At 37.8% G+C, this 16,507-nt stretch overlaps 1 protein-coding gene across 5 annotated transcripts in view; it reads right to left on the bottom strand.

The window, feature by feature from the left end:
* The window catches only part of LOC143024689 (eukaryotic translation initiation factor 2-alpha kinase 1-like), a 53,767-nt gene that overhangs the window by 35,648 nt on the left and 1,612 nt on the right, over positions 1-16,507 (bottom strand). Inside the window, exons 1-2 of one of the 5 annotated variants that reach the window (XM_076183713.1) lie at positions 11,979-12,117; positions 11,463-11,536 (exon numbers count right to left, since the gene is read on the bottom strand). In XM_076183713.1, coding sequence (XP_076039828.1) covers positions 11,463-11,493 — 31 coding nt within the window. In that variant the 5' untranslated portion in view covers positions 11,494-11,536; positions 11,979-12,117. Of the gene's footprint in view, positions 1-2,600; positions 2,769-9,207; positions 9,372-11,462; positions 11,537-11,978; positions 12,249-16,507 lie in introns of those variants that run through there. The other 4 variants (XM_076183703.1, XM_076183694.1, XM_076183723.1 and 1 more) reach the window with 4 other exon arrangements.

Here is a 16,507-nt window from a genome sequence, read left to right as displayed (position 1 = left end):
AACGGTTTCCAATCATCAGGTATGGTATTCATAAAAGTAGGCCTACTTTTCCTTTCACTTAACACATTAAATGCTTCTTTTACTTCGATGTTAGTTATTTCAATGTGTTTCTTGAGGATAAGACGTTGGAATTCATCAAACGGTTTATCAGAAAGTTAAAAAAAATCTATTTGGTATAATATATTTCGGGATCACTTGTTCGTTTTAGCACTTTTCCATAAACTTTAACCGCAACTTGAGTTGATAGGCTTTCAAAGAAAATCTAGTAGCGAAGGGGAACAGCCCCGGGCACTTCAAACGAAAATTGTTGAAGAGGCTCGTGGTTTCCATTATGCACACAAATTTCACAAGTCACACGTGAATCACAAATATGCAGAGTCCACTAGGAAGAGGGAAAAACACATGGAGTCCGAGCGCTTTCGTGATATATTCACATTATCAAGGAGTACAGAAAAATGAGTACAAACAAGTTGAGATACAGAGTAAAAATAGGACAAGTGAGACATATGTATTCTTCACTCCTATCATCCCCGGGTAGGTGCAAAAAACGGGTGAATCTCATTAGAAACCTTATCATTACTTGGTATAGTAATTAATGTTGCCGTGGTTAGTACCGGCGGGATGGGAAAGCAAATGCTGTTGCTCTAACGCAGTGGTTCTTAACCTTGTTGGAGGTACTGAACCCCGCAAGTTTCATACATGCATTCATCGAACCCTTCGTAGTTGGAAAATTTTTTTTTTTTTCAAATTCAAAACATAGGAACTATATACTGTATTAGTGCACAAACTGTACCATGGATCATTTGCACACGATATCACTGTGTTCAAAGAACAAAACCAACAAAACATGAATTTCACATAAAACATAATGAATATTTACTGCTAATCAATGTGACTTTTGCTGTTGCCTCTCAGAGACAATTTCAGAAATGCGCCGAACCCCGGAAACTGACTCACCGAACCCAGATGAAGAAACACTGCTCTAACGCATAACTAATTTATGAAATAATATACGACACTTGCCCTCCTCTTGTCTCCGCCATTGTCTACTAATCTACATGGTTGAGCAATGGAAATCTAAATCACGATAACCATACATTTGAGGAATATCTTCACTTAATAAAAACTGACGTAATTGACGAGGCGAGCTGATCCGACTAGAAAACAATAAAATAAAATAAAAAATAACTAAGTTACGTTGTGATCCTCTGCATATATAATCTTGTCATCTCGCATCATGCAGTACGCATTCTTCCTAACCACGCTCTCTCTAGTACAATTACATTTACTAGAATATCCACTTCCCGTACAATTGCGCAACGTTTTCTAAATGAATCCTAAATATCCTGTTATAAAGAATACTTTTATCATCATTCCCCCCACCTTTGAAACAAATACAGCACATTTGGACAGTGTCAACGATATCGCCCATTCTCTCACTCCTGTAGTACATCCATGCTTTGCTGCTGCTGGCCTATATTTCCACTGCAGTCTATTCTGTGCCAATACCAATCCTCTGGCCCATCGGTGTTCATGAGCTCTACATCGTTTTTATATATTGCTATCTACTTTTTACGTTGTCTTCCAATTGGTCTATTTTCTTTGGGCACTCTACACTTATCCTTTTATGTCATCCATATAAAATATTATCAAAGATACGGATCTAAAGTATCGTATACCAATTCTAAAAATATATTTCGCTTAAAATATTATAAACACAGGACTGGTTTGTAATGTTGCCCAAGTATTAATTTTTCTAGTATTTACTGCAATATCAAATATTCGAGCCAGCCCAAAGTATGGTATACCAATTAACCCTAGAAAGGAATATGTCGCATTTTGAAATACTGGAAAACCTGTATCCAATTGGCATCACTCAAGGAAAATATATTGAAACCTTATCATACTGGAGAGCAAAAATAAGATTTCTGATACCTATACGTGTATAAATGAATAATAAATATAATTGCCAGATACCAATTTTTATGGGCGCAAGTGACCGCGTAACTCAAAATCGCCTTGAGCATGTATCCAATTGAAAGATGTATTCCTTAACTAGGGTTAATAAATACATTTCGCTCATAATAATTTTACTTATTTGCCGGGAGAGAGAGAGAAAAGTCTGATTGATTTTACTGGTCCGGAGATGATTGGGAAATTGTAATAATAACGCCCAGACAACAGGATCCGTCACTGCCGTCTATAATTCTTAAACTAAAATACATCTAATGCCATGCGCTGCGTGTTTGTTTCTCGCATAAGCCAGTATCCAATGCTTCTTCCAAGTCCACATAAATTCGAATTCTTTTTGTTGTCAATGTGATAACTTAGTACAGTGCATGAGTTTCAGCATTACTAACAGTAGCTTTCTAAGTACTGCCTGGTATTACTTCATATACTGTTAGTCTCCATGCGTTTCAGTGAGGAAATGTTTGTCAGGAGCGTATATTGTCCTTCCATTTTCCAAGTGAAAATTATAATTATTGTCAAGATTATAAAACAGTGCTCTCGTCAAGCGTTGGATTACTTCGATGAAGTATAACCAATGCACACACAACAAAAAATCGGAACACAAAGTTGACACAATTTTTCAGCCTTACTTGGGTGAAGAACAAACGTATACTAAATAACGCACTTCAACCCGGTTCGAATTCCAATTCCCACTGCCATCAAACCGAATAAAATTATTCCACTGACCATAGCGGGTGACAGATCACAAGGCGCGAATGCACGACTATCTTCTGACCTTGCCAACGCTAATGTGACGGATTAATGTCGTCACAGTCTGCTCGAAAGCAATACTATGTACTTTTTTTTTTTTTTTACATTTCTTGGGTCTTTCTACTTCGCCCTGGTATTTTTATCTCTTCAACCACGAGCTTACCTTTATGTACATTAAAAAAAAATTTGCCTCTTCTATTTCCGTATATGCCAATAATGCTATACAAAATATTAACTGTCAACTCCCCCACTCATTCTGTGTCGACCAATCAGCATGGCTGCCTCAACGTTGCTATGTCTCGTTTGCAACAGTAGGGAGTTTACGTCAAAATATATATATTTTTTTGCCCATTGAATTTGCCTCACGACGATCACTATTGGGAATTGCAAAAGTGTGTGTGTGTGTGTGTGGGGGGCTATTTTGTTGTCCTTTGGAAAAAAAAATCCTTGTTTATTTTCATTTTCGCTCTTGCAAGTGTCACCTAGACAGGATTTCCAATGGCGCTAGTTTTGTCACTTATATTTGGGTATAAAAAAAAAAGTGATTTCTATACCACACAATCTAAAACAGCAGACATTTTTTTTCATATGCCATTTCATGCAAAAGTTTTGTAAAAAAAATTTTTTATCTTTAGATCTAATCTCGACGTATTAAACGTAGCTGCCCGATAAAGTCAATCAAACTAATCCCAGGTACCCAATGAAATTGCACCATATCTAAAAGATTTGGGAAGGGTGATCGTAAATTTAAGAAGAGAGTATCTGTGACGCAGTGGACTTGCAAAGCGGAAACTAACGTGATGTTTTTTTTTTTTTCTGAGAAGGTTGTGAACCCTCCGATACACCGTTTCTCAACATTTTTACCCTTGCATGTCACAAGGAGCCCCTGCGGAATAATATATATATATATATATATACACGCACACACACACACCATATCTTTCTCATTTTATTTTCATCGTAATAATAGGTTAAATGGGATGTCTATATTACATTATTACAATAGCCATGAATATGTCGTGCGTGTTTAATTATATCACGTATATGAAAAAAATAAAATAAAACAAAATCAAAAGTGCATTAGCTCATCTCACTTGTTCTCGCGGAACCCTTATAAGGACCTTTTGCGGGGGACCCCTGGTTGAGAAACGCTGCTCTATTATCTTATCCCACGACAACTGTTACTACGTTGTCCCAATACATTCAACTTGTGGAATACTTTGACGAGTTAATGGACAACAATAACGCAGTGTTAAGTTTATTTCTATTTGCCTTTGACTAATTATATTTGTAAAAATATAAATGATTCAAGCTACAGATATACATGTTTTGGCAACAACTGCAGTTGAAAATTATATATTTCACAATAATAGTTTTAAGTTCCTGTAATCCTACCCCACCCATAAAAATATGATCCTGATCCTGTATTCAGGAGCTGAGGGACATGTTACCCTTTCTAGTTTCTATTCATTAAAACAAACTGTCTATGCTGTGCAATTGTATCGTTAATCCACCTCTCAGAGGCATAAACGCATAAGTTGTCAAAAACATAAGAAGCCATCTTTCTTTACTGAAACTACCCGCGTCCAGTCATCCAGATACCTCATAACTTCAAAGGAACATTGTATCATAGACGTTGAGACGCCTCTTCTAATCGACTTCAATGTCCGTCTCACAATCCTACAAGACATCAACAACGCCAGGAGCTTAAGCCAATACTTCTCAGCACGTTGCTTCACTACGTTACTGTTTCAGTAAGAAAACCTTTACTCCTCAAAACCTTAAATAGTTTAAAACGTTATTGTGGCGATCTTCATCGTCTATACTCGCAAGTCACGAGCATCATAACGAACCCGATGTTCAGAATCCATTACCAAAGGATTCTATTAGCTTTCACGAACACGACGGCCAACCTCGCCAATCTCACTTGTGTATTTATATATTTACTTGTTCTCATCATTCAAGAACGCAATCCTTACTAGACATAATTAAGCAACTTGCTACAATTAATTTTTTTCCCTGCTTCTATTAAAAAAATATTGACATGTCATTTTTCTGTCTTCCTCGTTTCACTGTTTAGTGTATTTATTCCTTTGTAATTTTAAGCACAATACTATCGTCTATACACGAATTAGCTGACTAATCTCTTTGGTATCTTGTCAAATCCTTCTACTCGTTTTACAACTGTATACAATCACCCCGTTTATACCTTTCAAACATAATTTGCTGCTTCCAGGATTATCTGCGCTGGGCCATAGTGATATCTAATAAATTACAATTCATGTATGTACAGTGTCGTCATTAGCTTCAAATTTATACTTAATTTCCAAATGAAATTCCGTGGCAACGCTTCCTTCGTTGAAGACTAGTAGATTTCTCTTTGGCTGGGCAATCTACTTCTGTCTATACGCTCTTGTTCTCGCCTGCTCCTGTGAAACTTGTTTGGTTCTGTTGTTCCATCCGGCCTACATGCTGTTCATTATTTTCAGTAACACAGTAAAATCAACTAGCACCACGCTCGCGGTTCCCTTCCTCAGTTCTGTCCAACCCTCTTCTCCACGTTCAGCATATAATCGGAAATTTGGACCCACGGACATGAATAAAATTGCCTGGCGGGAGCATCAACATAAGAAAAATAACACCCGGTACAGAAGGAGTTTATATAAATATGCTACAAATATTTTGTTAACGTGGGACATCATATATATGTATGAATAAAACAACCCCGAATAAATGGTAACAAGCAACTCGACAGAGCGGGAGCCGGGCTGCCGGGCAAGACAGTATGACGGGGTCGAGACGCATCATTACATGCATGTACTTGTTTCCCTCACACATTTTACTTACATTTGTTAAAAATCACCCCAACAAGATCCAAGCCCCACACACAAATTAGATGTGACATGTTCACACAAACATATATGCATTCGATGCTAACCTATATAGGGCTTAAAATGTGAGAATATAAAAAAAAATCTGTAAATACTCTGTACAACCTCAAGGTCAGTTATGAACAAGTGGGTTCACCAATCCTTGTACCCAGTGAACTGTTTAGGCTCATTTCGTTAACTTTCGCCCATGCCTCTTATTTCCCATTCCGACTCCTCTTTATAATATATATTGTAGTTAGTCTGAAATACATTAGTGATTGTAGGTATAACTAGCAAAAGCTGCATGTAATCTGTTACAGTATAAACTATCGTTTGTAATTACTGTTATATTATATATTCATACGTGATGAATTAATAAAATTAAGGCTATTGGTGTACAAAAACTCCAAACTTTGGATTCTGTGAACTTCTGTCTTATATTAGGTCATTCTATTTATGTAAAAAATACTGTGATAAATATGATTCATGTGATTTCAGTGACAAATCGTTGTAATGTGTGATTTCAGTGAATCTGAAATGTGATTTCTGTGATAATTATATGTAAAGAACAATATATACTTTTGTATTAATAAAAAAAAAAATATCATCAGTAGAAGAAAAGGGAGAAGACGAACGACGTTATCAAATGGACATGCACTGAACATGGGATTCGTATAAAAACCTTATCAAATACCTTCGCAGATACGGTAACGTTTTTCAATCGACCGCAGACGAATGACTAATCTCGTTGTTATCAGGACTTCCCATGTCCAATTTACACAAATATATACATTTAGTCCTCTCACGTGATTGATCGAAATCATAAAAGACCAACAATGTAACGGCCATGTACATTATTTTACTCTGCCTGAACCATGCCTACTTTATACAGCTGGTTGTGCCAATTGACAAGTCAACTTTAATCACTCTTACACTGGGGCGCCCTCCCGTCAAGTCGAATAAAATCGCATGTCTTCAGCTCATCTAAAAATAGAATTATAATAATTATTACATCAGTATTATTATTATCAACGTTATCGGTGGAGGGTGCAAGGGCGCCCGCATGAATTTTTACGGGGGGGGGGGATGAGCAATTATTTTTGTAGGTGCAAAATTAAAGATGGTGGTATAGGTGGGTATCAAGACACGCACTTCAATTTGGCAGCATCGGTGTGTATTTACATTATCTACTTGAATTACATTTTGACTTTCATCAATCCTACACTGATAAACTTTAACTTAAATAACTATACGTGACGAATGGCAAAGTTTCAAAGACACCCTGGATTCCTGTCCCCTCTTGCACCCTCCCCCTTCGGACGCCCATGGGAGGGTGTGTGTATTCCTTGGCTGGTGACCTTCATAACGATAGGGGAAAAGGCCTTTTGGTATCAATCAATCAATCAGCCATTTTTATTTCAATGCTAAACAAAGGCCTCTTTCATAGCATTCCACGATTTGCACAACTGTGCCGACCTCTGTCATGTCACTCCTTCAAACTTCTCTATCTCATCTTTCCATTTTATGTCTGGTCTCACTCTTGCATGCTTCCCATCTCGTGGCATCTGCCCAGTAACACTTGCATCATGGTATATAAATATGTATATATTATTATCATTATTTTGCCAGAGAAGATGAGCTGATAGATGTAACAGTAAAGGTTCAGGGTGTCAGATAAGAACTACAGTACAATGAAGATACAATGTTAAATGTGTTTAGAAAGGGTGTTGATAACAAATAGTGTTTAAGAAGAAAGACAAGTATAAGTATACATGAGAAAGAGTCATGGAGGGATGGATGGTTGATAGGGCTTGAATGGCCTATACAAAGGGAGGACTGGAAGAGTCCTGGATGTTAATGGTTTCTGAGGATTTGTCAGATCTGGTAGATGGGAAACTAAGAGTGGAGGAAAAGGGAGGGAGGTAGTGATGCACTATGGGTAAAAAAAATTACATACATATATATACCAAGGCTTTTTCCCCCTTACAAGGGAGGTAGCCAAAAAGAAAAAGGCATACAAAGAAAAAAATAAATAAACAAGAATAAAGAGAAAGAATACCAGAAGCTGAGAGATGTGTGGGAGGTGGTGAGGTATGGGGGAGGGGGACAGGAGTAGAAAAAGAATGTGTATGTTTCTGAGAAAGAAGTGATAAAATGTGCAAAGATGTTACGTGAGACAAGGAGGATGGGGAGGCAACAGAATGAGCATCAGTGAAGGTAGGATGAAGAAGTGAAGGCAGTAACAGAAGAGAAGATGCAAACATATCTAGAAGGTAGAACTAAGGAAGCATATGAGAGGTATAAGAAGAGGGGAGAAGCAAAACATAAGGTGAAGGAGGCAAAAAAAAAAGCAGATGTAAAGTGGAGTAGGAACTTGACATGTCGAGATTTCTGAAAAGAATATGATGCTTTGGAAGTGAAACGAGTGAGAAGGAGGTGACTCTGGCAGAGTGGAAAATATAAAGGGTGCAGATGGACAAAGGTTAATGGAAGTAAAGTTGGTAAAGGGAAGATGGGTAGAGTGTTTCAGGGATTTATTGAAAGTGGAAGGATTGATTGTGGCAGTGGGAGATATTAGGAAAATGAGTGGAGGGAGAAAGTTATAGGGCTACAAGAAAATATGAACTACAAAGAGCATTGAGAATGATAAAACTTGGTCAAACACCTGGGTTAGATGGGCGTCACATGGAATGTCTGACAAGGGGTGGAATAGCTACAAATAGCTACAGTAGACTAGAAAGTGAGGTTGTTTAAGGTATGCCTAGGGTAGGGGAATGTACTATGGTGGGGATTACAAAGATGAATCGAGTAAAAAATGAGGTGAGGCAGAGGCTGAAAAAGAGAGCTGGCCAATAAAGTTGATGAAAAATACTGGGGTGGCTTGGGCATATGAAAAGAATAATTTTTGAAAGACCATTAAAAAGAATGTGGAAGGCAAGGGTGGATGAAATGGACCTGAATGGAAGACCAAGTATGGGATGGATGGATGGGGTGAAAAGGGCCTTAAGAGATGGGAAAGGGTAAGAAATAGGTGTAAATGGAGAGTGGTTGTGAATGGATGAGAAATTTATGTGACCCAAAGGCGTTCCTCCTTGTCTGCACTGTAGTTTCTTGAGTGGATGAGGGGGAACCCCTTCTGCTGTGAAGGCGTCAAGTCTTGCTGCATTGTTTTTGACCCAAACAGTGGGTGGGAAACCGGGATGATGCTTCATCTACAAGAATCTAAGATAGAAAGGAAAAAAATAAGTGTTATATGGATGAGGGGCGGGTGTGTACCTTGGCTATGCCACCCCTCTTATCAGAGAGAAAAGGCCTTTCAGTATATGTATCTACAATCATTTGGCATTAGCCAGGGATATATCAAATTTCACTCTGTTAAAGGAGTCAATCAAGATCATCTTTTCCCATTCACCACAGTGATCTCTCATCAGCTGAACAAAATTATTTGACATTAACCTGAATACATTCAATTCCAGGTATCATTAAGTCGACTGGGCTCATTTCTTTCCAGTGCATACATGGATGACTACAAGGAGCACAAAGCTGTGTAGCAATAACCAAATATTCCCCATTAATGAAAGAAGTCCTGAGAAAGAGAAATCTGCCAGGGACTTGCCTTGCTCATTAACTGTGATCACAGATGATGTCATAATTATTTCCTGGACCAATCAATCTGTTGCTTGAGTTCACTCTTGAAGGAGACCCACAGTCACCAAGAAACAAGCAACCATTACTGATTCGGCAAATAAGTCACTCGGCGAAGAGATTTTGTGCTCCTATCTGAAAGGGGTGAGTGTCAAGTAGTGTAGTATAAGGTACTCTATATCTTTTGTGTGTTGGTTGCATATGAGGCAACTGGAGCCTGTTGCTATGCTGATCCTGTGTTGGTATGGTTTTAATACAGGGTGACCAAAATGTAAGCATGCCAGTATGATTATTATCTGTTTTCAAGGTGAGTTCTCTATAGGGTTAATTTATGATAGACTTTGGTGAAGTAAAATACAATCCATTCTAGAAAACTGTTCCAGAAATAATTTGGTCAAGGACCAAGAATGTTTATTGATCTGGTGGATACAACTTTATCAGGGTGATATTTTTCCACAAAACTTTGAATTTTGTCCCATTTTCCTTTTTTCTCGGTTCAGGTTGGTTGAGAACTGACATTTTAGTCGACTATCAGAGCAAAAATTCTCGAATATTTGGTCGTGAACCAATTTGTTCAACTTGTGATGTTCAAGAACTGAGGTTCTACTATATTTGGTAGTTTACTGTGGAATGCTTGTTTTGTAATCCAAGTGGGAATGTATTTTTGTACTGACATATTGTGTGGTAGTGGGGGCAGGTCATTATGGATGTTTCAGTAGGATATTCCTAGGGTTGTTTTTATGTTGTATTCAGTAGGCTGTGTTTGCATGATATGGTGTCAAGGGTAGAAGGAGGTTATTGTTTAAAACTATAAGCCTATCATTCTAACATGCTCTTAAGGAAGGATTTATGTTTCCAAGTGTAGATATTCTACTGAGATTGTTTTAGGGCATACTGTTCTTAATGCTTTATTTTGTGTCATTTGTAGGATGTCTCTGTTTGTTTTCTTAATTTTTGGATAACATGTTGAGGATAGATATATCAGAGGAGTTCTTCAGAGTTGTATTTAGTGGAAGTGTTTCTTTCTGTGTCCACATCCTGTGCCTGCCACTGTTCTAAGTATGTTCAGTTCCTTGTCTGTCTTCACTGTGAGGTCTTTAATTTGTGAGACCTAGTAATAACTAGTTGTAGTGCACAGGGTTGGACTAATGCTCTTGGGGTTTCATCACTTTCCCTCCATTTGTGAGATGAAAGTCACGTATGCAACAAATGTAAGGCAGCGTATTTTAGGGTTTTAGTCTAGTAGGAGAGGTTAACCATTTAATCTATATATTATCTTTTTTTTTTCATGGTCCATCTATATACCAAAGGCTTTTTCCCCTTTACAGAGGAAGTAGCCAAGTTAAAAGACTACCCACTCTCTTATCTTTCTTATGTAAGATTCTTTGTAGTTTAAGAATAACAATACTACTCAGAAATTCCAAGGGAATGCAAACATTCTGTTCAGACATAATTTCTAAACAACACATTTATGTAGCAAATAAAATATGACATGTACAGATAAATTAAATCTGAATTGTCACAATGAAAACATACTACTAATAATTTTGTTCTGGCTCATACCAGATGATAATTACTACATTGCAGGGTAGACTCAGGCCAAAATGGAGTCGCATTTGACTAAGACCAATTCTGACAAAAAGCATACCTAAACTAAATAGCATCACCTGCTCCTACCTAGAACAAAAACCTAAAAATATATTGCTGTAGCAAATGTATGTCTTACATATAACAGTATGTTTACTAATCTTATTCTAGCTAATAACAGGATATTCATGAAGAAGTGATGACATCAGATTGAAGTCTTGACCTGATTAGATGAAACTCACCATGGGTTTTCTTGTTCTGCTACTTAAAGTTGTTTGGCACAAAGTATTATCAAATACGGTATACCAACATTTTTACATGGTTATATTTCCACTTAGTTAAAAAAAAGGGGGGGGGACAAAGGGTACATTTCAGATGTGCACACCAATGTGATATAGCAACAGAAAATTAAATATTCATTTTGTAAACTATAATACATCAACACAATATATGTTTCTCTTTGCAGAAATCAATAACAGAAAAAGTTGCTAAAAGTGATATACTAACAAACAGAGCCACAACAATTGCACCCTCTTTGTTTGGATAGATGTGGAGGTTAGTTGAGGAAATTAAAGTATGATAAATTCATCTAACTAAATCTAACCTACCTAACCTAACTTGCATTTAGTAATGTGGTACCTGTAATTCTAGAGGTCATCAGGGTTGTCATTGTTGTCAGGTATGTTGACAGTCGGTTTTGACATCCAATCAGACTGAGGGGGGTAGAGGAGTTTCATAGCTTGATGGAAAGCATGAAGCTTGAGGGGGGTAGAGGAGTTTCATAGCTTGATGAAAAGCATGAAGCTCAACTCTGTGGCACAATTTTAAAAATATGTAGCATGGTGATGTCACTTGCAGTGGAACACCCAGCAGTACAGAACGTCAACATCATTATCAAATTGACACTGATGGGACTGGACAGTCAACAACATGATGTTTTGAACCTATTGTCACAGCTCTGTTTGGTAGTGTATTTGCTTTTAAGATTTTTTTTTATTGATTTCTGCCAAGAAAAATGTATATTACATTGATATATTATAATTTGCAAAATGAACATTTAATTTTTTATTGCTATATTGCGTAGGTGTGTGCCACACTTCTAAAAAAAATACAGAGCAAAATACCAATCTGTTGAAACAAAGTTTTATACCTTACCAGTGGGCAGGTTGAAGAAAGTGATGGGGTGTAGTGTTGTAAAAACAGAAGATATAACAGGGCTGGCATTTGCCATCGGACGTGTGCCAAGACTGCAATGCAACTTTTCCTGCTGATTAGGCATTTCAAGGTTTCTACCTCTTTGCCTGGCAAGCCTTCTACTTTGTAGGCATGTGGGAGACAATGGTCTGTCATTCTTTTCTTGCTCCATTACCTATACTCTGTTCTTGTTCAGTCACACTTTCCTCAATTATTCTCATATTATTGTACCTGAGAGTAAAAGTTACAATTCCATTAAAAAAAAAATAATAATAATAAAATAAAAATAAAATAAAAGGAGAGAATAATTACTACCAAATATGAACAAGGATATAATCATTTGACAAAGAGTACAAAAAAAAAGAACTGTACCTCAATTAGGCTGCTTGAAATAATTGAAATAACAATAATAGTAATAACATCAACAACAACAACAATAATAATAATGATACAGACGCTCCTCTACTTATGTTCATTCATTTTAAGTTTTTTCGATTTTACGTTTGAACTGTAAAAAAAAAAAAAAGATTTTTTTTAGTTTAGCGCACTCTCCGTAGTACGAGACGTTCAAACGATATTTACTCCTCCACCATCTCACTTTGTTGCTTGAATTTAATTTATTTGAAATTAATGTTATTATTTTACAATGTTATGTTTATAATTAATGATTTAGGGGTGTTTTATAACATACGGTAATAGAATTTATGGATGTATAGTACAGTATGAACGGTCATACATTACTGGAATGTACAGTAACAACTTACGTTCATTTTCACGTTACGTTCGGCCGTTCGGAACGTAACTAAAACGTAAGTTGATGAGCGTCTGTAATAGTATACTAAACTCCCCATAAGTCAACATTCTATAAGTCAGCAAGGCTAGTTCGGTTCCAGCCTAATCTGTGTCTTTGATTTCCAATTATCATATTGAGATTTGAATGTGTATTGTTTGAGCTTTGGCTATATAACCTTCTAAGCTATTCCCCATATTCTACATGGATAACTGTATTTCTTTACATCCTTTTGACATACATCCAGTGACAACACCAACAACCTAACTCCTATTCTAAAAGCCACCAACTTGGAAGTAGTGCACCAGACCAGTAGAACAATTAGACATCATGAGGATGAAAAGACTGGCAAAATGCTGACCAATAAAGCTGGTGTTTATCGGACTCTGTGCTTGGGATGTGAAAAATCCTACACTGGGGAAACACCACGCGATCTAAAAACCTGGATACGAGAACACTGATACGACGTCCACCATGTCACCACCAATGTGTGTGCTGCACACAGGAACAATAGCAACCACTCGATGGACTGGGAAAATGCAGAACTTCTAGTACATGAACTCAACAAGAAAATGTTTGGAAGCAGCTATCATAGAAGGAACCAACACAACTGAACAAAACATGATCATGTTCATTATCTCACCCCACCTAATTCCTTTAATACCCATTGCCCACAAAATTTTAAGCCATCCCTAGTTGCCCTCCAAAATCCCCCCCCCTGTAGACATTTGTCCACCCTTCTTATTTTTGTCTTCCTTTTGCCCCTCAGTTGTGAGCTGTTGTCCTTCACCCAGTAAATTGTTCCATCTTCTCCTTAACCTTTCCTGTTCCCAAACATTTGGTCCATCTTCTCCTTAACCTTTCCTGTTCCCAAACATTTGGTCCATCTTCTCCTTAACCTTTCCTGTTCCCAAACATTTGGTCCATCTTCTCCTTAACCTTTCCTAATATTCAGTGACCCCATCCCCCTACCTCCCTCCCTCCCCCCGTTCCCCCAATTCTTATTTAATCTCAGTCATGTGTAGGGCTTTAATGGCCCATAGAGTGGTATCCACAAGAAAAGTAGGAAGAGTTTTGGATGCACTTGTTCTTAGGGAAGAGAGTGGTGGAATATCAGATCATTTCCTGGTGGAAGTTAAGTTGAGAGTAAATGATAGATGGAGAAAGAGGAAAAGGACAGAAGGTAGGGAGGTGCTTAGAGTAAACTGCTTAAATGAGAAAGAAGTGAAGGAGTACACGAAGAAGCTGAGAGAAGAGTGATAGGGAGTGAACGATAGAGTAGAACTAGGAGTGGAGGTGGAATGGGGATGTTTCAAGGAAGGAGTCACAAGGTAAAAGTGTGTGGAACAAGGAGGACAGGAGGAAAGAGAAGGAAGGGTAGCGAGTTGTGGGATGATGAAACAAAGAAGATTGTAGAAGAGAAGAAACAAGCATTCACAAATTGGTTACAAAATAGGATGAATCATGTGAGAGGTAAAAAAGATAAATAAAGCATAAAATGAATAAGGCAAAAAGAAGAGCAGATGTGAAATAGGATAAGAGTATGACAAAATTTTGAAAGTAATAAAAAGATGTTTTGGAAGGAAATTAAGAGAGGAAGGGGAGGCAAATCAAGTCGAGGAGAAAAGGTAAAAGGTGCAGATAGATGATATGGGAAGAGACAACAGTAAGAGGAAAATGGGTAGAGTATTTTAGGGAGTTGCTAAATGTGGAGGATAGGGAAGGAAAGGTGGTTGCAGTGGGAAGTGCTAAGAAAATGACAGTGATGAATGGGGAAAATGGAAGAGAAATAAGAAAAGATGAGGTAAAAGCAGTTATTTGAATGATGAGAGCAAGTAAGACACCTGGGTTGGATGGATGTCATGCAGTGCCTAAAAAAGGAAGATACACTGATAGTGGACTAGCTGGTGAGGTTGTTTAATGTTTGTCTAAAAGAGGGTGGAATGCCGGAGGACTGCAGGAGTACATGTATAGTTCCTCTTCACAAGGGAGAAGGGGACAAGTGTGAGTGTAGTAGTTTCAGAGGGATCAGTTTGTTGAGTGTAATTGGGAAGGCTTATGGGAGGGTTTTCATTGAGAGGATTAGGAGAGGAATAGAGGGAGTAATTGGTGAGGAACTGTGGGTTTAGGACAGGTAGGGGTTGAATGGATCAGATTTTTTTGGTAAGACAGATATGTGAGAAAGCTTTAAGAAAAGGTAAGGATTTTTTGGGGGGCCTTTATGGATTTGGAAAACTGATAACATGGTAGACAGCAAGGCACTGTGGGAGGTATTGTAAATATATGGGATAGGAGGGAAGCTGTTCACCCATTGCATACAATGATGCCTATGTAGGCATCATGAGGCACAAGTAAGTATATGAGGATTTCAGCATCAGCTTCCTGGTTATATTTATTTTGCAGTCGTAGTTGAATGACCCTCTTATTCTGTGAACAGGGTTGATCCCCTTTTCAGTGGTTACAAACATTCTGGGTGAGAGAGAATAAGTATAACAGCTGTAACTTTATATTTTATAATGCGTGTATTGTTATGTGTCATCATTTGTCAGGCAGCTAATGTGCACATGAATATTTGTCTCATATTAAAGAGGTAAAGAGCATTCAAGAGTCTTTATGAGAGTAGTAGAGCCTGTGTTAGAATTAGAAATGGAGAGAGCAAGTGGTTTGAGGTAAAGGCGGGACTTCACCATGGATGTGTCATGTCACCATGACTGTTCAATTTATACATGGATGGGGTGGTGCAAGAGGTAAATGCAAGGGTAATGGGATGGGAATTGGAGATGGTTAAAGAAATTGGAGAAAAATGGGAGATAAGTCAGTTGTTGTTTGCTGACAATATTGTGCTTGTAGCAGGATCAGAGGAGGGATTAAGGAAGTTAGTGACAAAGTTTGGGAAAGTGTGCGAAAGAAGGAAGTTGAAGATGTGGGTAAAAGTAAGGTGATGATGTACAAGGGGAGAGGATGGCAGCAAATTGGAAGTGAGTATTAAGGGAAAGAGACTGGAGGAATTGGATAGCTTTAGATACTTGGGGGTGAATGTGGTGGGAAAGGGAGGAATGGAGGAGGAGGTAGAATGTAGATTGAGAGAAACAAGTAAATGCCTTGGGGGATTAAAAAGTGTAATGAGAAATAGACATTTGGGAATGTATGCTAAGAGGAGATTGCATGAAGAGGTGATTGTGCCAACACCATTGTATGGGGCAGAAACATGGAACATAAGAGAGGAAGAGTTTAAATGTGTTTGAGATGAAATGCTTGAGAAGTAAGGTAGTGGTTACTAGGTTGGATAGAATGAGAAATGAGGGGGTGAGGAGGAGAGTGGGGGTAGAAAGGGAATTGGGAGATATGGTTGATGAAATAGTATTGGGATAGTTTGGACACATGGAAAGAATGAGTGAAGAAAGATTAATAAAAGTAATATGGAAGGCTACTACTACTCTCATAAAAACTCTTGACTACTCTTAATAGCTTTCCTCCTATCCCATATATCTGCAGTATATCTCACAGCCCTGGTGGCTGGCAATAATCCTTAGTTTTCACATTGACCTCTCTGTGAAGAACTACTAGACTGTTGTCTATGATGAATTTTTGTAGGACTGCTTCTATGTCAATAACCTATAGTAGTAGGACAAGAGCAATATCAGTTCTCTTTTTGTGAAAACGTGGAGGATATAGAGGTGAAAATAACTGACAGAGACCT

The sequence above is a fragment of the Oratosquilla oratoria genome, chromosome 1 (assembly GCF_046742065.1).
Source record: "Oratosquilla oratoria isolate Oo_2021 chromosome 1, ASM4674206v1, whole genome shotgun sequence".
In the NCBI taxonomy this organism is placed as follows: Eukaryota; Metazoa; Arthropoda; class Malacostraca; order Stomatopoda; family Squillidae; genus Oratosquilla; species Oratosquilla oratoria.
Note: the sequence above shows the minus strand (reverse complement) of the source record. Positions and strands in the feature narration are given on the sequence as shown.